At 34.5% G+C, this 25,237-nt stretch overlaps 1 protein-coding gene across 1 annotated transcript in view; it reads left to right on the plus strand.

Moving 5' to 3' along the window:
• The window catches only part of COL24A1 (collagen type XXIV alpha 1 chain), a gene marked incomplete at both ends in the record, with an annotated part of 371,273 nt that overhangs the window by 58,006 nt on the left and 288,030 nt on the right, over positions 1-25,237 (plus strand). Inside the window, 3 exons of the mRNA XM_080801684.1 lie at positions 6,663-6,716; positions 9,829-9,882; positions 22,611-22,655. Of these exons, the coding sequence (XP_080657810.1) occupies positions 6,663-6,716; positions 9,829-9,882; positions 22,611-22,655 (153 nt within the window). The remainder of the gene's footprint in view (positions 1-6,662; positions 6,717-9,828; positions 9,883-22,610; positions 22,656-25,237) is intronic.

Raw genomic sequence — 25,237 nt, forward strand, 5'->3', positions numbered from 1 at the left:
TTTCAAATATACCTTTATTATGTTAAGGTATGTTCCCTCACAACCTACTTTGTTGAGAGCTTTTATCATGAAAGGATGTTATGTTTCATTAAATGCTTTTTTTCATCTATTGAAGTGATCATATCTTCTTCTTTCTTTTATTAATGTGATACATCATGTTGATTGGTTTGCAAATATTAAACTACCTTGCATCTTGAGGATAAATCCCACTTCATTGTGGTAATTTTTAAAATGTATCGTTGGATTTTATTTGCAAATATTTTGTTGATGATTTTTGCATCTATGTTCAAGAGATATTGGCATGTAGTTCTCTCTCCCTCTCTCTTTTGGTGATATCTTTACCTAGTTTTGGTATCAGAGCAATGTTGGGCTCATTGAATGAATTTGTAAGTTTCTCTTACCCTTCTATTTTTTGGAATAGTTTGAGAATAATAGGTATTAATTCTTCTTTAAATGCTTGGTAGAAGTTGCCTATGAAACCATCTGTCCTGGACTTCTGTTTGTTGGGCTTTTTTGATTACTGATTCAATTTTATTACTGGTAATTGGTCTGTTCAAATTTTCTATTTCTGCTTTGAGAAGTTTTGGTCAGTTATATATTCCCAGGAACTTATCCATTTCTTCTAGGTTGTCCAATCTTCCAGCTATAATTTTTCATAATATTCTCTTACAATTGTTTGTATTTCTGTGATGTTGGCTGTTATTTCTCTCTCATTTGTGATTTTGAGTCTGTCCTTCCTTCCTTCCTTCCTTTGAGTCTGGCTAGAGGTTTATCAGTTTTGTTGATGGTTTCAAAGAACAAGCTCCTGGTTTTATTGATCTGTTGTGTTATTTTTTTAGTTTCTATGTCATTTATATTTGCTCTAATCTTTATTTCCTTCCTTTTGCTGGTTTTGGATTTTTTTTTCTAGCTCTGTGACGTATAAGTTTAGCTTGTTAATTGAGATTTTTCTTGCTTCTTGAGGTAAGTCTATATTGCTATAAACTTCCCTCTTAGAACTGCTTTCGCTACATCTCAAATATTTTGGGCCTGTATATTTTCATTTTCATTTACTTCCATGTAAGTTTATTTTTTCCTTTAATTTCTTGGTTGACCTATTAATTGTTTAGTAGCATGTTATTTAATCTCCATGTATTTGTGCTCTTTCCATATTCTTTCTTACAGTGATTTCTGGTTTCATAACATTGTGGTCAGAAAACATGTATGACTGATCTTTCTGAATTTGTTGAGACTTCTTTTGTGATCTAGTATGTGATCTATTCTGGAGAGTGTTCCATGTGCACTTGAAAAGAATGTGTATTCTACCGTTTTAGGGTAGAATAGTCTGGATATATCTGTTAAATCCATGTGATCTGGTGTGTCATTCAAAGTTACTCTTTCCTTGTTGATTTTATCTTTGGATGATCTGTCCATTGATGTAAGTGTTAAAGTGCCCTACTATTATTGTATTACTATTGATTAGTTTCTTCATGTTATTGTGAACTGTTTTATGTATTTGGGTGCTCCCATGTTAGGTGCATAAATATTTACAATTGTTATAGCTTCTTGTTGGATTGATTCCTTTCTGATTATTGTCCTTCTTTGTCTCTTGTTACAATCTTTGTTTTAAAGTCTGTTTTGTCTGATATAAGTTGTACTACTCCAGCTTCTTTTTATCACATGCATTTGTTTGATAAATCAACTGTCATCCTCTTACTTTCAGTTTTCTGGTGTCTTTAGGGCTGAAGGAGTCTCCTGTAGATGGTACATAGATGGGTCTTTTTTTTCCACTCTGTCACTCTGTGTCTTTTGGTTGGAGCATTTAGTCCATTCCTAGTAGTTATTGATAGATTTGTATTAAATGTATCAAATACTGCCGTTTTGTTACCTTTTTAGTGGTTGTTTTTGTGATTTTTCTTTGATCCTTTCTTATCTCGCTCTCTTTCATGGTTTGCTCATTTTCTTTTGTGATATATTTGGTTTCCTTTCACCTTATTCTTTGCATATCTATTACAGGTTTTTGATTTGTGGTTATCATTAAGTTTTTGTATAACATTTTATGCATATAGCAGTCTATATTAAGTTGATGGTCACTTTTGTTTGAACTCATTCTTTACTCCTCTCCCCACCACATTTTAGATATACGGTGTCATACATCACATCTTTTTATTTTTTTAATCCCTTGACTGATTTTTACAGATATACTTGTTCTCATACTCTTATTTATGGTCTTTCCTTTGCACCAAAAGTGTCCCCTTCAACATTTCTTGTAGGGCTGGTTTAGTGCTCATGAACTCCTTTAGGTCTTGTTCATCTATGAAGCTCTTTATATCTCCTTCTATTCTGAATGATAGCTGTGCTGGATGGAGTATTCTTGGCTGCAGATTTTTTTCCAGCACTTTGAATATATCATGTCACTCTTTTCCTTGCTGCAAAGTTTAAAATATTGTGTATTTTGTAGTTTTTGGTTATAGTGTCCAATAAATACCAATTAGATTAAGGTGGTTGGTGATGATCAAATTTTCTCTATCCTTATTTATTTATTTTTTTTAATATAGTTATTCTGTTAATTATTGAGAGAGGTGTGTTAAAACAGCCAACTATTATTTGGGTTTGTCTGTTTCTCTGCCTTCAGTCAGGTCATGATCCTAGAGTCCTGGGATCCTGGAATCCCGGGATCAAGTCCTGCATCAGGCTCCCTCCTCAGCAAGGGGTCTCCTTCTCCATCTGATCTTCCCCTTCTCATGCTCACTTGTTCTCATTCTCTCTCTCTCAAATAAATAAATAAATAAATAAATAAATAAAATCTCCAGAAGAAGAAGAGGAAGAAAAGTTGTATAAATGTGTACTGTACCAAGTGTGGTTCTTTTCTTGAATCCCCTCCAGTGTGTCCTGCTTTTTGATGGTTCTCCTGTGTATTCAAATAGTTGTTTTATGTATCTTGACCTATGGATACATATAGATAGAGAATTTTCCAACGACCAAGTCTTGGAGTATCCCAGAGTTTAGTGTATTAGGACGAAGAAGAGGAACTAGCAAAGGAGACTTGAGAAAGAATGACAATGAGGTAGGGTAAGGACAATAGCCTGAGTGGGTTAAGTCCAAGAGAGAATGGAAAAAGTCTTCTCATTAGTATAGGAGTTTTGCTCTCAAAATAGTGTAATGGAGCAGAGAAGGGAGATGTAGCTCAAAGAAAGTTGTTTTTTAAGATTGGAGAAATTACAGTGTATTTACTTGGTGATATCAATTATCCTGGGAAGAAACAAAAATTAAAATAATGTAGGGAAGACAATGGCTCAATTATGTCCTAATGAGAGAGAATAGTGGGTTTGGTAATGAAGGCAGAGTATTTTTGGAACAGATTTAGGTATGTAGTGGATTTGGTTGAGACAGGTTGTAAATGTTAAAAACAAGATCACCCACTTAGAGTGGAGTGCGAGAGTGATGAAATAATTATCTATGAAAATGGAAAAGTGAATTGACTAAGATAATTATTAGACACATCAAAAACAAAAGAAAACAAAACCAATTAATGTAAAAAGTCATGAATTTAAAGTGAGGTTTGTCAGCATGATTGTTTTCTCTTAGTCACATTTAGCTACTAGGGGATGGGACAGAAGAAGTGGTGAGTTTAGATTTAAGAATTTCTAGATAAGCTTGTAAGACAGGGAGAAAGAAAAAATGGTGCCACTCATGTATGCAAGGAAGTGATTATAATGTCAGACCTTGGTATTTAGGCTGCTTAAGGATTGGAAGTTAGGCCACATGGGGATGAGACACTGAAAATATGGTGGGATCACATATTAGCAGTTACGGTAGGTCAAATAATTGTTGTGGGTCCTTAGAGAACGAGCTAAAAAGATAGGAAGTGTTGCTTAGAGAACGTAATGCTTCAAATTTTATACTTCAAATATTATGGAGGTCATATAGTTATTAGTAATGTTAAAGTGAGGAATATTCAAGTGATGTTACCTCAAGATCATGTCACTTGGTGTTTCTTTTATGGGACTCCCCTAATTTAGCTCATCCATATTTAAATTTTTTTTTTTACTTTTTTAATAAACATATAACATATTTAAATTTTTAATTCCAAATTCTTTTCGTTTAAATTTTGCTGTTTCATCAATGATTCATTCAAGAATTTTATTCTCTGCTTTTTAAGATGGCAATAATTGTAAAATAGATTTTAATGATTGTCTTTAGTCGTGATATTTTTAATACTTACATATGTACATTCTATAGAGAATTTTACCTATATCTTACAAGTTAAACTAGGCAGATATTATTATTCTTATTTCCATTTTATAGAGGAGGAATCTCGAATTCAGAGAGATTAAATGATTTGTTCAGTGTTTTCACTCTAAGCCCCAGTGTTCTTTCCATTATATTGAATGGTCTCTAATCTGATAAATCTGTTATAACATGTTAATGGGTCTAGTACTTAAGAAGTTTTCCTTACTAGACAGAGGGCCCTCAGAGATCCAATAATAGCCTGAAAGAGCTGTGCTGATAATGAGGATTTTAGACTATATAGCAGAATAGTAGAATAGGTGAGATTTTGAGAATTCTTTGAGTAATAAAGAATAGGCAATTTCCTTTTCCTCTTACACTCAAAAGGATATACAGGTCCTTTAACAAAAGTCATGTAGAGTCAGTATTGAAAGTGAAAGTCAATTACATTTATTTTTTTATTTGAAAGGGGATTTGAAAAACCAATCAAGTATGACTGAAAGTGTGTTGGGAGTCATAGAATTAAAACAAAATGAGGGAGAAAGCAAGAAATTTTGGAGCATTTTTTATTGCAGAGAAATATACCCTACTTCTTTTACATTAAGTAAAATTGTTGTGTTCAATAATCTCTGCTCATGCGTTTTATACTAAGGAGGATCCTAACCCATGACTGGCCAAGTTAAGAGCATTCCTGTCATGAAGACTAGAATTGGTTGTAGAACAAGTTGATCAATAAACTCAAGCACATTTGTGTGGGAATAAAAGAGATTTAGCATGTATTTCTTTAAATATGTTGCCCAAATACATAAGGCTTATGAATAAGAAAAAGCTCTCTTCAAATATGATTTTTTTTATCAATTGATTACTTTTATCCATGTTCTCAGGGTTTTTTTTTTTTTTAATGAGGATGAAATGTTAAATTAGTTGATATAAGAAAGTAGACAGATAATAGGAAATTTGGAAAGAACCTAAAAATAAGAATTTTTAATGTGATATTTATAAGTAAAAATTTATTATATTTAAAATTTAAATGTAAGAATTTTATTATATTTAAAATTCTCAAGGGCTATCATTTCTCAAGTTCTTTAAAAATTCTTTGTACGTATTGCTTCAAATCAGTTGGCCAGGTTTTATAATAAAAGACTGTAATACATTAAAACCAGTAAGTATGATTTTTATTTAATAGACATTGTGATATGAGAAAAAAAAAATTGACCCAGTTTGCCAGTACTTTTCTAAGCAATTTTAATCAAGTCATTTAACATTTCTGAACTTCATTGCTCCTCTATCTATAAAATGTGTTTTACTAGATGAGCTCTAATATCTCTTATAAATTCTAACTATATTACCTTTTTTCCTGGAGAATGGATTGAGTTCTTAAATATTGAGCTATCATTAAAGCTCTTTCTCAGTTTCCATAATTTTGTAGTCTATGGTCTAAAATTGTAGCCTTAATGATAGAAGTTGTGATAGCTATGGAAAGGAAGAGGTCAACCTGGAAAATGACCTTTCCTTAAAAATTTTCTTTGATTCAAGAATATAGGCTGTTTAGCCAGTGAGGATTTACTTCTAATTTATATGATGGGAAGACTGGTAAAATGGAGAACAGGAAGGACTTTTCTTTTGGTCTTCCTTCTTCTCTTCAGTTTGAGTGGTATTTGAAAGCATCCCTGAATTTGTGGAAGAACACATGACTATTTCTCATAGAATGAAAATAGCATTTAGAACTCTCTAGGAATGGAAATTATTACTAGTTGAGAATGGTAATGAAATCATAATCAGAATTAGAGAGAGTCTCAATTGTGGCCTCTTAATTTTGTGAGATGGGAAATAGAAAAAGAGATCCTTTGCCAGTAAGCATAATAAGAAAGATTAATATTGTGCAAAAAAATTTCGTTGAAACCCAATGTCATATTTCTCTTGAAATGTAAAATGTAAGATTCCCAAAGTAGGAAAAGTATCTATTTTTATATCTATTTTGGCAATTAGAGGTATTTCTGATTTTTTATTACAAAAGTAATGCATGTATGTTGCAAGATTTTGGAAAATATTTAAACTTGGAATAATATCATAAAATTTTAAGAATTATAAGCACATTTTTTTACTAAAAATGACTAGTTTTCCAATGCTAAAGTAGGAGTTATAACTGAATATGTCACAAAAGTGGATGTTAATGGAGCCTTTATATAGGTCCCTTAAGGAAAGATGTTTCAATGGTAGCATAACTATTAGATTTTTAAAATCATCCATGTCTGACAGTCTTCTCAGGATTTAAAAATAAGGCTAATAAAAATGTACAACAAAAAAGCAAATAATGTATGCCATCTCGATTTAAAATAATTTTAATATCATATAATATATATATATCATTTTATAATGCATTCAACTGAAGAATTGTGTTATACTGTGTATAATTTATGCTTCACAAAGTGTTTTATGATTATTTTACCTAGGGCCCCAAAGGAGATCCAGGATTTTCCCCTGGCCAAGCTGTACCTGGAGAAAAGGTAATTAGTTGCCCAAGGAATAACATCATGGTGATATTTTTCATGCACTAAAAATTCATTTTTACCTTTTTAAAATGTAGATTTTACTTGATATCAGATGGAGGAGCTAGAAAACTAGAGAAGGTATCAGACAGAGAAGGTAGAGAACTTGAATGAAGGAAGAAATATTTGAAAAATAAATTATATCATCAGCTTAATATATTAATTAAAATATTCACATTATCTTATTGAGTGTCTACTGTGGCCTACCATTGTGCTACCTGCCCTTTAGGGATGGGTGGGGCGAAACATTAGAGCAGTATGTGACCCTAATCTCAAAAATCTGCTGTTAAAAGGCATACACACAATAATACATAAATTCTAATGCCATTTGTGCCTTTTTTAGACTAGTTCCATGTATGTTATCCTTTTCAAGTCCTGAGTAATTGAGAGAAGCACTCATTATTATCTTGTTTTCCATTTAGGAAAGCAGAATTCTTAGAATTTAAATGACTCATTGATAGTAAGTGGTTAAGTTAATGATATATTTGTTTGACTTTTCGTCTAGTATGCATTTCACTTTATTGTAATGCTATAAAACATACACATTCACAGGTAAAAAGAAACTAATTTTGAATAAAGCTAGCAACAAAATCTTTGTTAAGAGGAGTATACTGTTTTCTAGTGAGTCTGAATAAAATTGGAGTCTTTAGGAATACATCTGGGAATCTCTATTTGGACAAGTGTGATACAATTAAAGGATGTTTTTCTTTGTATTGGTATACATTCACAAACTTTTAGAATCCCTGAGTAATTTTGGTGGTTCCTGGATTGAACTCTGATCTTTTAATTGGCTTACAGAAAGTCTTGTAAACTTAAAAAAAAAATCATATTAATGAACTATACAGGTATTACATCAAAAAGTAAATCCTCAAAAAATTTTTAATCTAGAATCTTGAGAATTTTATTCCTGTGATGGAACTGAGTTCACTGAATATAAATAATTTAGAAAGAGATTGGAAATTTATTAGAAAGTTATTTTCATTGGTCCCTTAGTTATTGCAGGGAAAAATATCCTGCAATCTGAGAAACAAAATGCCATCTTTTAAAAATCTAAATATTGAACATTTGATTTCTTACTTAAAAATTAAAGCCCATTCTGTTTTGGTGACTTCTTTAAATCCCCAAATTAAGCCTTCACATTTATATCAAATGCTTGGTTTTATCTTTACTTGTGGCTTTCCTGTACAAGATATAGGGTGGTTTGGTATGTGTACAGTATCTGTATGAAATATAGGATGGTTCAGCATTGGAATTGAGGCTTGGAAGTATGTCAGTCTTTTTTCCCTTTTTATTAGTTATATACTAATTATGGTTAATACGATATAGGAGTAAGGTAGTAAGATACAGGATTTAATAATATATTGCCATTGAGCTTTAAGTGAAATCCAACTCTTAAAATTGAGAGATGCATTTTTAAGAATGGTAAAATTTAAAAACATTTCTTGGACATTGTATTTACATTTAAGATTAGGTTCAAACTGAGGAGGCAAGAAATCAGTTATACACTTACATTATGAATACAAATAAAATATGAACTTCATATTGGTGAGAGTTGAGGGGTTTGGGAAACAGTTATGTTTTATTTTTAATCACTTAGCCATTTTTACAATAAGTATATTGTCAGTGATAACACAAAAGAAGTGCAGGGTCTAGTCCTTCAGCATGGAACATGTATTAAAGAACGTCTCTCATAGAGCATGTTTAAGTGTTAAGCCATTTTGGGATCTCAGTGGCACACAAAAATAACCACTAAATGGTGCTTTTCCTTTTTCCTTTCCTATAAGTCAAGTGAGATATTATTCTCATTTTCCTGGTGGAGGAACTTTAAAAGGAAATCTAAATGATCCACCCGTGATTAGACCTAGTGGAAGGAGACAAGCCTCCAATATCCTGTTTCCTAGTGCAGCTTTCTTTCCCCCCATCAGAGTAATGAATGTAAAAAAAACAAACAAACAAAAAACTGTATAAAATGGTCATCCCATCACAAATGGAAGCCATCTTAGTAAAAGGCCAAGAAGTATTAAAATGAAGTTAGTACAAATGGAAAGGTATTAGATTGTTTATCATCAGAAACATTCTTTTCTGTTCTGATTATTTAATTTGATGACATATTAAAGTACATAGTGCAGTAAACGTTAAACACAATACAGTCACTTAGGAGTTTATTTAGGATTATTACCTAAGTACCCTTTTTTCTTTCACAACATTGTTTTTTTTTTTTCAATGCACAATATATTTGTTGCAGCAGAAAGAGGGAGGGGAAGGGAAGTAAGGAAAAACCACTTGCAGCAAAGTGCCTCAAGATTATCTTCCCATTCCTTTGTGGTGTTTTCTCTTTGTCAGTTTACACAGCCTCCTCTGTATTTCCCACTGTCACTTCTACCTGCCAGACACTCCTTCCCCCTCACATGAGTACACTTTCTCCCTCCTATCCTAAGAAGGGCTCACAGGCCCTCATCAAAGCTGCAGGATCAGGAGGATGGACCGCCCTAATAGGTGAAGTCCCATCTGCTGGAGCCAAACACAAGTCCTCCCCCAAATTTTCACAGCATTTACTCCCCAGAGGTGCAGCAGCCAATACCAGTGTAGCCCCGAAGCGGAAGTGTCCCTTTCTCTGGTGTGCCACGTGAGCCCAGCCCTTGCTCCCCGCAGCCCGCTTTCTGGTTCCTAGTGGGAGTCCTGCTAGGAGGCAGCCAGCCCTCCGTAGCTGCGGCACGAAGTGCTTACAGGGTTTTTAGGTGAACTTTTTTTTTAAACACAGTAAACCTTGGAACTATAGGAATTTGGGGAGTTCTTCTCATTCCTAGAGAAAAGGACATCAGGGAGAAAGGAGCAGGAGAATGGAGGCGGGGAAGTACAGTGGCACTCAGCGTGGGTAGAGAGAAATACCAGGAGCCTCAGAAAAAGTCTCAAAAGGACTCAGAAAAGAGGTGGAACTTGAGGCGGACTGCGAAGATCAGAAATGAATGCAGTAAGGTTTTGACGTCCAAGATGAAATCCTGTAGCAAGGGAATTCTAATTTTCACTTTCTTTTCATAACATTAAATTTCTGTTTGTGTTTTGTTCTTAGGGCAATCAAGGCCTTTCTGGATTAATGGGGCCCCCTGGTATGCGAGGTGATAAGGTAAGACCCCTAACACATAGTTTTACTTTGACATAATTGGATGTCATCTGGGTCTAAAAGCTCTTAAACTCTTTAAAATCTCATTTTGAAGTTGTGCCCAAAGTCATTGTTTTAAATTACTTTTCTCAGCGAAAGAAAGAAATTAAGATGCTGTCCTAATCCATGAAAGTGGAGCCCACAAAAGGCAGTGTCTTATGATAAACAAAACGCTTCAGTTAATGGTGGGGACAAAATTCATGTGGGGAAAGAAGTTGAAGTCACTGATAGAATGTTGAAGCTCTTCTTTTCTTCTTCCTTTTCTAATATTAGGGCAGTAACCCACTTCTGAAACTCCGAAGTCACCCTTTAACTTTTATATGTGAAGTGAGGTATACTTGGTTATAGGTATACCCTTTTTTAATTTACCCTAAAATATATCCTTAGTTTATTTTCTTAGGAAATAATCCTCTCTGCCATGATATATAAAAGAATGTGCAGCCTGAAGAGTAGGCAAGAAGTGAGAATTGGGGATGTCTGGTAAAAAACAGTCGTGGTATGTATATGACTAGGCTTTTTCTGAGGTAAAAAGAAATTTTAACACAACTGCTAGAATTATTTCAAAGAAAGTATGTTGCGCAATTTCCTATTTCTCCTCTCTCTATATAGCTTGTTTTGTTTTGACCAAATACTGAGTTGTTGACTTTCAACAGGGGAGAAGGACGATAGAAAATATCTTTCAATGTATTAAGGGCCCCAGAGTATTGCCGGGCAATATTTGACTTGATATGGCTATCTAAATACAAATAATAATGAGCTGTATTGAAGTCTTAGTGTGTCAAATTCCTTTCCTCTTGGGAGAGTTAGATTGGAAGTGTTATTTAGGCTCTGGTTACTTGGTTCAAATCCCATCTGCCCTTTTTTTAGGTCCCATTGACTTTGGATAGAGTGCTTCACCTCTCTACCCTTCAATCGCCTCATTTGTAAAATGTGAAAATAATACTACCCATTTCATAGGGAGTTTCGGGGAACAAGAAATGAGATAATCCATGCAATACAGGATGAGACAAAGAGCAAGCCCTAATAACTGTTAGCCATCAGCTCTTTATCTGGTTTTAGAAACTTGACCTTGTTTGTGTTCCTTCATAACTCCTGCGAAAGGGCTGAATGTTAAAATGTTGAGAAAGATTTTGATCTCATGTTGTGTTTTTTTTCCTCCCACTATCATTATTTTTATGGCTTTCAGATTAATCTTCATCATAGACAGTGCTTAGAATCTGATCACTTCTTTGAGGTTGTTGGTTGCTCCTGTGGAGTCAGGAAACTGGAGAGTGATCATTTCTAACAAAATTGGTCTTGGTATAGATAGTCATGAATCTTTTGATTAATGCTACTTAGTATACCCCTGACCACTAAGTATACCTCTAAAGAAACTGTTTGGATGAATAGCATCAAATAGAGACAATCTCATGGAAATTATCTTAACTATTTTATTCACTATTAAATATACAGTTATTTCATCCTGAAGAATGATACTGCGTATGACAGAAAAACTAATCGTTACTTTCCAAAGTTAAATAATGCCAGTGGTTCATGAAATTAGCAATCCAGAAAAAGGAACTCTAAGTAAAGGTTGAATGGTTATTGTGTAGAAGAATATATAAAGAAGTGTCTATAGAGATAAACTGAAAAAGGCTAATTTTAACCATTAAAGCAGATTATCTTCAGACTAATACATGCTTTTTGGTCTGTGTAAGTCTAGTAAATTCAAATACAGCATTATTTTAAACAAACCGGGTTATAAATTATCTTTCACAGACTTCTTTTCCTCTTAATGATTTCTTAAACTTAAAATCTGCCTTTTTTTTTTTTTTTTTTTTGTTAAAATTGATTGTGTAGGAACCGGTGATCAAATAGCAGCTGTAGCTCAGTATTCCCTATAGATAAAGTTAAGTTGAAAATATTTATTTAAAGATTTTATTTATTTACTTGAGATAGAGCAAGAGTGAGAGAATGAGAATGAGAGTGAGAGAGAGAGAGCACAGAAGGAGAGGGAGAAGCAGACTCCCCACTGAGCAGAGAGCCCAATGTGGGGGCTCCATCCCAGGACCCCAGGATCATGACCTGAGCAGAAGGCAGCTGCTTAACTGACTGAGCTACCCAGGTGCCCTAAATTGAAAATATTTAGAAACAAAATTACTTTCTGTTAAATGAAGTGTTCATGGTTTACTACTATGATTTGATAGTAGTTTGGAACAATGCTGAAACATTTGAAATGATTTTGTAGTTTTTCTGAGGATTTTTCCTCTTTCTAAATAGAGTGTGGCTATTAATAGAAATCATATACAGATTTTAAAAAAATAAATATTCTTGGGGAAAGGACATAAGGAGTCAATCTAAACAAAATTATTTCTCCACAGAGCAGTCCTGGGGCAAATTTCTATCACACTGTGTGCATGTCTTGTTCAGATAAATGTTCAGGTAAATCATGAGCTGTTTTAAGGAATTCATTGATTTTGGCTCATGTTCTGAACTACCTAAGTCATTCTAGTTTACTTCTCTGCAAACAGGATCCATGCTAGGAGAACCTAGAATAATGGCTCATGTTAGTTGTAACCTGGGGGCTCCTGTTTCATCCTTGCATTTCTATACATAGCGTTAGTGCTAGGTGAATTCTGAACGTCAGGACAAGAACTCAAGTTATTCACTTTGTAAGTGAGAAATCTAAGAGAAGCCCAGAGAGGTTAAGAGAATTGCTCATGGACACTCAAAATTATGGCAGGATTTAGAGAAGAAACTTACTGCTACTGAATCCTCTGCACTTTTAACTATTCTTTACATATTATGAGAGATAAATAAGGTACTTGGATTTTGATTAATATGGAGTCTATTCCATCTTTTTATCTATTAAACTATTTTCTGAAGTATAATTACATTTATTATACTAATATCAATAGTAGCTGTTTTATTATGTACAATATTCCAGTTGCTCTCCTGAGCCTTGTTTCTTTGCATCTTAAAAACAACTCATTGTGGGGCACCTGGGTGGCTCAGTCGGTTGAGGGTCCGACTCTTGGTTTCGACTCAGGTCATGATCTCAGGGTCATGAGATGGAGCCCCAGCTCAGGCTCCGTGTTCAGCATGAAGTCTACTTGAGTCTCTCTCTCTTTCCCTCTGCCCTTTCCCTGACTCATTTGTGCACACACATCCACGTTCTCTCTCTCTCTCTCTCAAATAACTAAAGACATAAAATCTTAAAAAAAAAAAAAAAACCTTATTGAGATAAACAGAATATTTAGTATAAATTAGTATATATATAGTATATATATATACTATATATAGTATATATTAGTATATAAATTAGTATAAATCACTTACCCAAGGCCACAGAATTATTAATTGGCTGAGGCCTGTTTGGCATATGACTTCTCTTATTAACTTCAAATACTGCTACCCCACTAATTAGTTTGTTAAGTTAATATTTGTTAGATGTGTGTTTCATTACTTCTCACTGTCCCAGACATATATGCAAGAGGAAGTAAAGTCTTGTTTTTCATGAGAGCCAAGGGAACAGATATAGTTTTGGATGACAGATAATAATGACTTCATTATTCCTTTTTGCTGGAACTTTCTGGAAATACTGAAATTCTTTTAATATAAGCTACTCAAGCAGTCTTGAAAATGGCTGCAAAAAAGTCATGTGGAACACAGTGAGAGCTCGTGAAAACTTTTGAGGTAAATAAACAGAAGGTTGATGTTGAAAACATTCTGAAAGCACAAGTAATATTGAGAGAAATAATGAAGGGAATAAATCAGTAGCAATTTTTTTTCACTCTTCAGAGAGTTTATTTTGCTTCTTTCTTTTCCTTTTTTTAATCTCTCTCCTCCCGACTTTTTTTTTTTTTTTTAAACCAGTATTAACATCTTAACAAGCACTGTGTTTCCCCAGATTGACTGGTTACACTGCCTCAATTTAGCCACCTTCGTGTCCTCTTACTTTCCTAGGAGCTGATGTATGTTTTTACTTCCCACTAAGTGTCTAAATTTGTGCCAAAGGCAGATAAGTTGGATCCAGAGTGCATGCTGTGCTGGAGGGAGGACAAGAGTCATAATTCTGAGCTTGGACTCCAGATGGAGTTTTAAATTGTTTTTTAATATAGCCAATCAGTTGCTATATTAACATTGGAAGTCTGCTATTTAAAATTGTAAGAGCATTAACAATGATTTCAATTGGAGCAGTTTTTCTATGATCAAGAGGATAAACCAGATGGGAGCAGTTAAGCACATCTTAGCATACAGACATACAACTCACGGCAATTGTGAAATATAACACACACATTTTAATACAGATTTTTATGAATAATGTATGGCAGTATTTTTATGAATATCAAAAATACTAACTACTATTGTTTTAGCAATAATTACAAATCAGTGTGAATTCTAGTTTTAATGGAATTATTTCAATTATTTTAAAAAATTTCCATTACATATGAGGTACACAGTACATATCTTTAAGAAGTTGGAAAGGAAAAGAGCAGTGAAAGTATCAAGGGGAATGCATTGGGATTTATTAGTCACTCAAAAACTATACAGCTTTTCATAATCTTTTTAAAGCAAGGACAGTGCTAAGGAGCTAAAATACTGAATGTCCATGAGAACAACAATAAAAAGTCAGGATTGGCATAAATTAGGTACCTGGAGAGGGAAATAAGGAGAGTTCTATTCTTTTTATAGAGTTATCTCTATAGATTCTTTTCTCATTTACCCACTATCCTGGTAAAAATCTGCAAACTGCACTTTATTTGGGTTTGGTTTCCAATCCGAGTGTAGTACTGAAAGTCTAATTCAAATGCTGCTGCATAGGGGCTATGCGGGCACCACTGTGGCCATCTTCTCCACAATCCCCCGTTCCTACTGATGGGGGGATGCAGAGGGGACGTGGAGAGCCAGGCCTACTGGTACCAGGCACCTACAGTAGGTGCCCTACTGAGATCCCCAACAGGCAAGCCAGTGGTTGCCAGAGTGGTGTAATTTGTGGGACTCTGAAAACTTTCCTGTGTCCAAAGATATTTTCCTCTGTCTGGCTTTTATGATTGACATTTTAACATTAAGGATAAATTCATTTGGCTAGAAGTATTTCAGTTTCCAGACATCTGAAAAAAAATTCTGTGTCCTCAGAAGAAGCTGTTATCTGTCATGGAGCACCATTTTGAGAATTAGTTTATCATACTCTTTTTCTCCTGAGAAATAATTGAGAAGGACTGTTACTAGGGTTGATGGGACCAGAGTAAAAACTGAGTGTTGATTAAAGGAGGTTAGTGGGTCAGTATTGTGAGGAGTTTGGGGCAAAAGTTGGCACAAGTCTGCTGTATGCATGAGGGAAGTATGTTCCAAGAAGTGGAGGCAGGTAGAATAGAGAAGTTTGTGTGGTATTCATCCTATAATTTGAATCCCTTCAAGTTCTCCATTTACCTGGGATCCTCCTATTTATTTGTTTTTTTTTTTTTTTTAATTTAAACTTCTTATTCTTAGGACTTAAGGAAATGTATTGCCTTCCCCCAAGAAGGGCTTACATTCTCATAGTTCTTGATTTTCATTTCATTCTGATTTCTTGCTTAGGGTTTCTTTTTTTATGGTCATCTTATCACTGTTTTTCAATTTTGCCATAGTTTCCTCTGGTTATTTTGGCCAAAACATGGTTAGAGGCCTTTGTCTGTATTCCTCAAGGTATTGTTGCTCTGAGTCCTGTAGTGTTTGACAAGTTTCAATGGAAAGTTGGAATTACCTAATCTAATGCTGTTATATTACAGAGAAATGAAATTTAATAGTGATTCCAATAGGGAAGTAGCAATGGTTAAAATATATAAATATATGTAAATATATAAAAATATAAAAATATATGAGTGACTTAGTGACTTAGTCCTTATGTACAAAGACTATATTTTATTCACTGTGATATTTCAGCTTAGTGTCTGGCATGTATACTTAGTGAGTGACTGAACATTGCTGCTCCTGAGTTTAGTTGATTGTGCCCTTTCACCCAGTCCTAGTGGTCATCTTCTTCCTTAGTGTCTGCTTTTCAAATCAATGCCCCTTCTTTCCTGTCTTTTTTCCCCTGGGTCCTCTTTTCAGGATTTCACCCATTTTAGGTAGGCTGAGTAGAACTAGTTAACCTCTTTACTAATCTGTCAGTGATGTTGCCTTTCACATGATTATATACAAGGTTAGCCCACCTTTCCTTAGCTTCTTGACATTAGACAGAAGCAAAAGTTCCAGGGAAATGGTCTCAAACAAAAGAGCAGTTCCTTTTGGAGATAAAATCTGTCACTAACTCTGGAATGCTACAGTTGTTTTAGTCATATCTTTTTGCCTTGTAATTCATTCAAGAAACCTTATGTAAATAAGATATAGTTATCTTCAAGTAGTTTACTTGAGTAAACAGTCTTTAGACAGTGAAGTGTCTAAAAAAGAAAGCACACTAAAGTAAATTACAAAAGTGAATTATGTCCTGGCAAGGGCAAAAGTGAAGATATGAAAAGGTTATTATAGGACATAGTTGAGGATTACCTAAACTTCCAAGGGCAGAAGATGGGAGAGTTTAGGGAACAGGGAAGGAGACGACATCTGACCTGCATTTCAAGGATGAGCAGCAGTTATCCTGATGTTACTGTCCTTAGTAGACCTGTGTATGCCATCTAACACACAGGTGTCAGTGTTAAAGAAAGGCTCACAGGCACGAAGCAGCTCCTAGTGACTGGGTTATCAAGTGTGAGGCAGGAGGTGTTAGGAGATAAGGCTTGAGGGGTATTCAGGGGCCAACTTATAGAGGATTGTATCATGTATCACTCATATCTATTAATTTATCAGGTAATAGAGAGCTACTGGAGGGTTTTAAGAAAGGGAGTGCCAGAGGCAAATTATTTACTGTCCAGTTTCTTTGGCATTTTTGTGGCTTCCAGAGAGGGATGCTTCTACTTTTCTGAAACCTGAAGTTTAGAGAAGGAGCGCCAAGATAGAATGGTAGGGCAACAATACTGAATCTGTCTTTTACCATAGGAGAAGCTCCCTCATACACAGGAAAAAATCCTTATCTGAGTAAATATAAGTCTTTTCCTTCTAGTCAATATATATATACAGGCATTCCTCACTTTGCATGGTTCCCATGTATACAGATTTCAGTTACCGTGTTTAATTAAGTAACACCAGTGTCCCAGCAATGTGTTTCAAATTTCGCTTACAACAATTGTTAACTGTGATTAATTGCGTAAAGTACAAAATCTGCTATGGTTTCCTCAGCCTACAAAACAAAATAAACTACAAAAACTACATAAATAAGAGATATGCATCAAGATCAACCACCAGTCACATCATTCCATTCAGTCTGTTGATGATTGTTCACGCACATCTGTTAGTTGATGCACAGACAGCAAAGCGTATAGTGTGTTGCTTCCTTGTCTCTCAATGAGAAACCTGTGTGATATTTTACACAAATAGATAATCAAAAGATGTAGTTGACCATCAAAGATGAGAGTACAGTAAAATAAAGGAATACCGATAACAGAGGACTTAAAATTAGAGTTGAACAAATGGAATTATAGCTCAAATAGTTGATTCTGGAACATGGCTGTTATTTGAGAGACTCTACATGATGTAGCCAGAGGAACATAGTGAAGGATAACTTTTTGACATAAATGAGGAAAGTGTTGTGATGAATATGACAGATGTCCCAGAGGTAACACCAGCAAAAAAAGCTCCACAGTAGAAGAACTTTTGGAACTATCTCATGACACTGAAAGTACAAAGGATAAAATGTTCAAAGTCTATCCAGACTTGGAAAGGAGTTTGACAATTTGCCAAAGCTTACAAAATATGCTTGCTCAGTATGTTAATTTATACAAGAAGGCCACTGCTATTTAAACTACTATTTATAATTTTTTAAAAGAAATGATACTTTCTCAATGTTTTTAATGTTTTAAATTACACTGTACTCTAAATATTAATTTAACTTTTTTTTTCATTTCCCTACACAATTGTAAGTGGCAGAATTTTTAACATTTCGACAAAAATTTTTAAAAGTCACAGAACATTTGTAGTTTTTCCCATAATTAATATTGCTTTGCATGGTTTCAGTTTGGATGATCAGTTTTATGTCCTCTAGTACCATGCCAAATGAGGATGGCCTGTGTATAAATGGTACCACTATTTTCCTTATGGATAAACATTTTATTTATGTATCCAAAATTTTAATTACTTGGACCAAGTTCAGGCATATAAATAACTTGAAATTTGTTTCTTTCCCATCTCTTAATATTTCTGATTTTGATTCTATGTGTCTACTGAATTTATTATTTAATCTGCTGGAAAACAGAGTTTGTTAAATTTTCTTATTGGCATACCTTAAGGAATATGTTCACACCCGTTTTTTTCAATGTATTCATCCGATAAAAATTGTATGTTGTTATTTACTGGACTTTTTTGTTATTCTTCCTATGTGAGTATAGAAAACTGTGACCCAAATAAAATTTCCAAAAGACTATACTATAAACTGATTTTTAAAAATAAAATGTTAGGTCCCTAGACTGTAGCTATGCCAAAATTTAAATGTAGGCATTTTTCCCAGGAACTTATTCCCTTTGCTTTCAAAAATTTTACAGACTGGTGTTAAAGTAGAAAATAAATAAGGAGTATAGTCACAGATACAGGAAATAAATGGAGGCCTTTCTACGATAGCAGTAATAATTCCAGTGTTTTAAAGATATAATAATGTCACATTAAAAAGTAGCAAAGACATTCTTTGTCCTACTTATTTACCTTTCATTTTAACATTAAGAGAATTGAGATGTAATATGAGATACTTAGAATTTGTTTTGGGGGTGCCTTGGTGGCTCAGTTGGTTGAGTGTCCAACTCTTGATCTTGGCTTGGGTCATGATCTCAGGGTCATGACATGGAGCTCTGCATCAGGCTCCGTGCTCAGCAGGCAGTCTCCTTGAGATTCTCTGCCCACCCCCACAGCCTCTCTGTCTTTCTCTGTCTCAAACAAATAAATAAATAAATCTTAAAAGAAAAAAAAAAAAGAACTAGAATCTCTTACCTACTTAAGTAACTCAAATCCATTCAATTCTTTCCATCAGTTCACTCATACATCCAAGTCTCATCATTAATTAATTAATGGGCACTTTCTGTAAGCCAGGAACTGTTCTAAACACTGAGGATACCACATTGAATAAAATAAAGAACTTCAATTTAAACTCTGTAGGAGCTTATATACCATCTCTTACTCTACCACTAAAATCTGATTTATAATTATCTTTCACTGTACTATAAAAGTTTCCACCGACCCATTCTCTTCCATTCTACACATCTCAGAGTCTCTATCTTTATTTTATATCATAGGCCTGAATCTGTTTTTTCTCTGATATATACATCAATCTTATTTAAATTCTTCCTATGCCTCTAAGCCCAAATTGACTCATGAGTATGCCTTTGTTTTTCATTCAGTGAAAACTAAATTAAAGGAAAAAAAAAGTACTGACTTTCTTATAGACCCAAGTAACCACAGAATGCTAACAGTAAAAGGAAATTCAGCGCCCCCCCCCCCCCCCCACTGCTGAGTACCTGAATTTTTCTTTCTTTCCTTCTTAAAAAATAGTTTAACCTAATTTAAAAAAGGATTTGACTCACCTGACTTGTTCCCATTCAGGCAAAGCTCTTTACTCCAAGTGACTTCATTGGCTACTGGTCAGACTTCATATTGGTCTCCTTTAGATCAAGTGTTGGGTTCTGTGGCTGAGATGGAGTAGGAATGAGATCATGAAGGAAAGATCATGACTATTGCTGCCCCCTTATTAGAGTCTCTGGATATGGGACAAACCCTTCAAAGGAAATTGTACATATAGAAGATACCATGTTTAACATGTCTAGTCGGCCATTAAAGAAGTTGTACCTCCTCTGCATTCTGTTTCATCATGGGCTAGGGGAGGGAAGAAACTCTGGTCAGAAAAACAGCTGGTAGCCGAAGAAAGGAAAGCAGGTAGTTAGACTCAAGTATTCACAGAAATAAACATAAATAAGTAAATAAATAAACACATACTTAAAAAAAAAAAAAGGAAAAGGAAATAGGCTTATGACAGAACTTTCTATACCTATGTGCCTTTTACCCTGGCTCCTTGTTCCTCATCTTCCTGACACTCCTCAGGAGCTTTTTAGCCCCCATCCTCCTAGAGCTGCTGTACCACCCTAGGGAGCCACCACCACTGTCTTAATCCTGAAGACATTTCTTATGTTCTATTATAAACAGTGAAGAGGGGCACCTGGGTGGCTAAGTGGTAGAGCCTCTGCCTTCAGCTCAGGTCATGGTCCCGGGGTCCTGGGATCAAGCCCTGCATTGGGCTCTCTCTCTGCTCGGGAGGGAGCCTGCTTCCCTTCCTCTCTCTCTGCCTGCCTCTCTGCCTACTTGTGATCTCTGTCAAATAAATAAATAAAATCTTTAAAAAAAAAAAAGTGAAGAAACTTAGCTCTGATAATATTTTTACTTGTGGAATCTCATGTAACATTTGAACAACTGAGAACAATATATCTTGTGCTTTGTAATTAGGGTGATATTTAGCTATCTCTAAAAAAGTATAAACTAAGAGCAAAATTGAACCAAAACATTGGGTCTAATAGAGGCTGTTGGTAAATGAGTGATTTTGATAACACCATGTTTATGAAATACATAATTCTTTTGATTGATTTGTCTTGGTGATCTATAATTAATGTTTGTGTATATCAATGAGAATGAGTCTGTATTTGAAAGCTACATGCATCTAGAATAAGTAGAAGGGCAAAATATTCAATTCTTAATAAATTTGTCAAACTGACATGATTCCACCTTGCTACCTGTATCGCTTTGGTCAAATTATTTAATTCTTAGAACTGTTTTCTTATCTGTAAAAATGGGGGAAATAACTCCTTTGTAGGATTGCCATTGAATCAATGGAAGTATTTGGAAATGGCTGGTACATCATGTGGCACATAGTAGCTCAATGAAGAATGAAGTTCCTTTCTTCCTTTTCCCCCTTCTTTTTCCCCCTCCTTTCTCATGACCACTTCTCTGTTCTCTTTCTAATAGTCTAAACACAAAAGGTCCAAGCTCCCACAGGACAGGCCTTTTCCTCTGCTCTCTTGTTTTTTTTTTCCTTTTGTTACCTCATTGTGACTAATACACTTACATACAATAGAGAGGTAACAAAAAGATTAGTCTCTAGCCTTGTTTTCTTAGTTTTTCCTGTCTTTTCTCTGGTTCCCAAGAGATCTGTTTACTTCAGCATTTTATTGTTGCTTTAAGTTTAATATCTCAGAAGCTGCTTAAATCACTTTCTTATTTTTCAAATAGACACCTCTTATAATTTCCTCATTGTCTAGCCAAAGCATTACTTTCTTCTTTAATTCATTAATACAAGTTGATAAAGCCCTCAATGATTAATCCTGAATGACTCTTTAACTACATTATTCTATATCCTGTAATTCTAAAAACTTATCATCAGTTCGCAGTACATTAATTTCAAGTTTTTGATATTTGTGAGCTCAAAATTATTTCAGTTTTTTTAGTTAGAATTTTCTTAAAATCCTATGAGGTACTCTCTGTCTTTTTGTTAGATTTATTTATTTATTTGAGAGAAGGAGCACACACACACATACATACACATACTCTTGCTTGAGGGAGAGGGAAGAGAAAGAAAAGCAGTCTCCCAGCTGAATGCAGAGGCCTATGCATGGCTCCATCTCAAGACCCTGAGATCATGACGTGAGCTAAAAATCAAGAGTCAGATGCTTAACCAACTGAGCCACACAGGCACCCAGAAGTCCTATGAGGTTCCTAAGAAAAGGAACTTTTTCTTTCTTTCTTTTTTTTTTTTTTTAATATGTCTAAACCTAGTAAACAGTAGGTTGATTTACTGATTGTTGATTAGAGCTATACCAATTTAACTCCTAAGTGTTCCTTTATTTCTTTCCTCCTGTTCTTTTGTTCTGCTTCTTTCATCTTGCTCAAAGACCTTTCTAGAAGAAAAAGGATATTATCTATATTATATCTTTGTGCATTAGTAATGGAGATTAAAGATTTGATTTGAGTTCTAGTATATGGAAAAAAATTTTTGATACTAATTTTTTAGCTCTATAAAACCCCCTTTTTTCATAGGATCTGTGAACAGCCTCTTTGATTTTTCTTAGGTCATTTATGGAGTGTGATAACAATGATTTGGATTAGAGAAACTGCCAGATTATGGTCCAGTTTTTCAGTAATTACCAATAGATTACTTCCGAGGGCATTTTGCTTCAGTGTTGTTAAACTAAAGACGACTTGATAGAGCCTAGTGTTGGGCTCTATGCTGGGCATGGAGACTGCTTAAGATTCTCTCTCTCCCTCTCCCTCCTACCCTACCTGCTTCTCTAAAAATAAATAATAGATAAATAGTAAACTAAAATCAGCTTTTAAAAAGCTTCGGTAAAATTTAATAGATCCATTGCTGGATACTAGCTTTATATAGAAGATGCTATTTTAATTCTCTATTTAATACTATGCTACCGTTTTTGTTGATAGTAACAAATGATTCAATTACTCATAATAAAAAAATAAATAAGAAATAAATTATAAAAAGCCATTGATGAGGAAACCAAAAGTTGGGATAAAAAAACACTTAGAACCTTTGTTTAGTTTTAGGCTTGTATGAGCTTATGGTTCATAGCATGTCTTCACCTTTAACCTTGCAGGGACTCAAAGGCTATCCAGGGCTCCCCGGACTCCAAGGTGAACCAGTAAGTACTTCATTTATAAAACTTGTATCTTCTCCAATAAAAAAGACACGCATTGGTGTACTCCACTGAGAGATTATTTCCCCCTACTTATTAAGATCTTCTCCTCAATGATTTTTGCTCTGTTTAGTGCAGGACAGACTTTTTCAGTTGCTCATGTTACAGGTTTGTTTTTGTTTTTTTCCCAGATCCCTGACTGACTTTAACTATTTGCCTAACATGTTCCAGAACAGTTCTTAAACGTTTGAGGTTCACAAGCCCCTTTAATAATGTTATAAAAGCTATGAACTCTTTCCCCAGAAAACACACATTTTCACACACGTGCATGCACACACACACATACACATTTGATTTATTTTTATTTTTTGTCTTCATTTTTTCTTTCACACATTTGATTTTTTTTTTTTAAGATTTTATTTATTTGAGAGAGAGAGAGAGAGAGCATGCACACACATGAGTGGGAGGGAGGGGCAGAGGGAGAGGGAGAAGTAGATTTCCCACTAAGCAGGGAGCCTGATGTTGGGCTTTGTCTCAGGACCCTGGCATCATGACCTGAGCAGAAGGCAGACACTTAATCAGGCAGATAAGTCATCCAGGTGCCCCACACATTTGATTTTTTATACAGTTTCAGGAGTTTGCCTATTTACAAAAGCCTACTCATAATTTAATTTCCTGACCTTTGCATAAGGGAATGTAAATAAATTTTAATAAAAATCCAAATTAGAATAGCACATATGTTATTGTCCATTATACACATACACACATATTTAAAAGTCAGAATAGTTTGGCAACTATTTAATTTTTAATCATGTTATTCTTTCTCTCTCCCATCAGAAAATAATATATCATATGTCATAGGAAAAAAAAATAAAGCCGTATCTCTTGTTTTCAATATAGTGTATACTAGGTCAGTATAAATAAAGCAGTGAAAAGGGTAAGAGATAAGAAATTAACTAGGGTGATAGACACCATTATTGGAGATTGAGCAAAGAGCCTCAGGAAGCCCTAAAGAGAGCTCCAGAAAGAAATGTGATAGAATGTCCCCTAGGAAAGATATAAATGAAATAAAGTTAATTTTCTCTTTCATTCATGTTAAGTGGGACAGTACATTCTGTTCAGTCCTGAGGCACAATTTCTCAAGATTACTAATTACTAGAAATGGCAAGTAAAGTGATATATTATATTATATTATTATTCTACTTTATTAATTCTACTTGGTAGCAGTGCTGGGATTCTCAGTGAAGTCTGATTGTCTCAGAGCGTGTGCTTTTAATGCTTGGTGTTAAGAGTAGGATTGGGGCAGGTTTCCTATTCCTAATTTCTCCAGGGTCTAGAGATAGATCTTTGTGTCTAAAGTACTCCATTCAATCTGTAGATTAAAGTGGGCCAACTTTTTTGTTTTTAACCATTTTGAAGTGCATAGTGAGTTTTAAGTTGTAGTATTTGCTTTGAGTTTCTTTTGAGCTTCTGTGGTTGTCACAGTGATTTTAGGGTGTGGTTGGCTTAGACATGTTTATGCCATAGAAGACTGCTGAAGGCTTACTTGTTTACTTTGTTTACTGCCATTCCAGGAGAGCAGAATTTAGCATCCCCCGGAATTCTTTTGTGTATTTCTCTTTACAGCTGGAATGTGTTAGATCTCTACATGTTGCCCTAATACCCTCCACGAAAATCCATTCAAAATGAGATTTCCTTTATGTCTTAAAACAGATTGCTTTTTAATAGAGCTCAATTAATCTAATTTGGCTAGGAGAAGAATGAAAGGGATGGTGGTTGGCCTTAGCCAGACAGTGACCTACAGAACAAAAACAGCCCTTTTAATTGGTTTCACTGCTTTCTATTGGCATGCCCAAATACAAGGTTTTGTGAATGTCTGGATATAGTCTTGTGTATTTTAGAATTGGATGAGGCATAAAGGAAACTGTTGTAAATAGATTGGAGCAAATCTCATAATTAGAGGGCTTTCCCTAGAGTACTATTGGAAGTTATGTACACTTCAGAACTCCACTAGAGAAGCAGCCTTGGATGGTGTTTTTTGGAATTAGACATGCTGATTCAAATCCTGGCTTCCCACATACTAGCTGAGTGACTTTCCGCTGGTGACAGACACTATATGTCTCATGTTTTAATCTGTAAAATAGGGATAATGATACCTACCTTATAGGGTTTAGGCAGATTTAAATAAGATAATACTTCTAAAATACTTGAAATAGTGCCTGGCATATGACAGGAGCTAAATGAATGTTACGGGAATATAATATTATATATTATACATTATTTTAATAAGGTAATATTTAATATAGAAATATGGTTTCTGAAATTCATAGGATAAATCTCTCCATATGTAGATAAGAATTTTATTCTGTACTTCTCAGAAAGCCACTGTTTTATTTACATTCTGTTAAATTGTCCATTGTCTCATATATATATGTGTATATATATATATATACACACACTCATCTACATATATATATATATAGATGAATGTCTATATGTATATAGGGTACATATATGTTTATGTATGTGTGTATGCATGACATGACTACTTTCGTCAGATTGTCTGAGTTCTGAGTTCATATCCGGGC

The sequence above is a fragment of the Martes martes genome, assembly GCF_963455335.1.
Source record: "Martes martes genome assembly, chromosome: 4".
Taxonomy (NCBI): Eukaryota; Metazoa; Chordata; class Mammalia; order Carnivora; family Mustelidae; genus Martes; species Martes martes.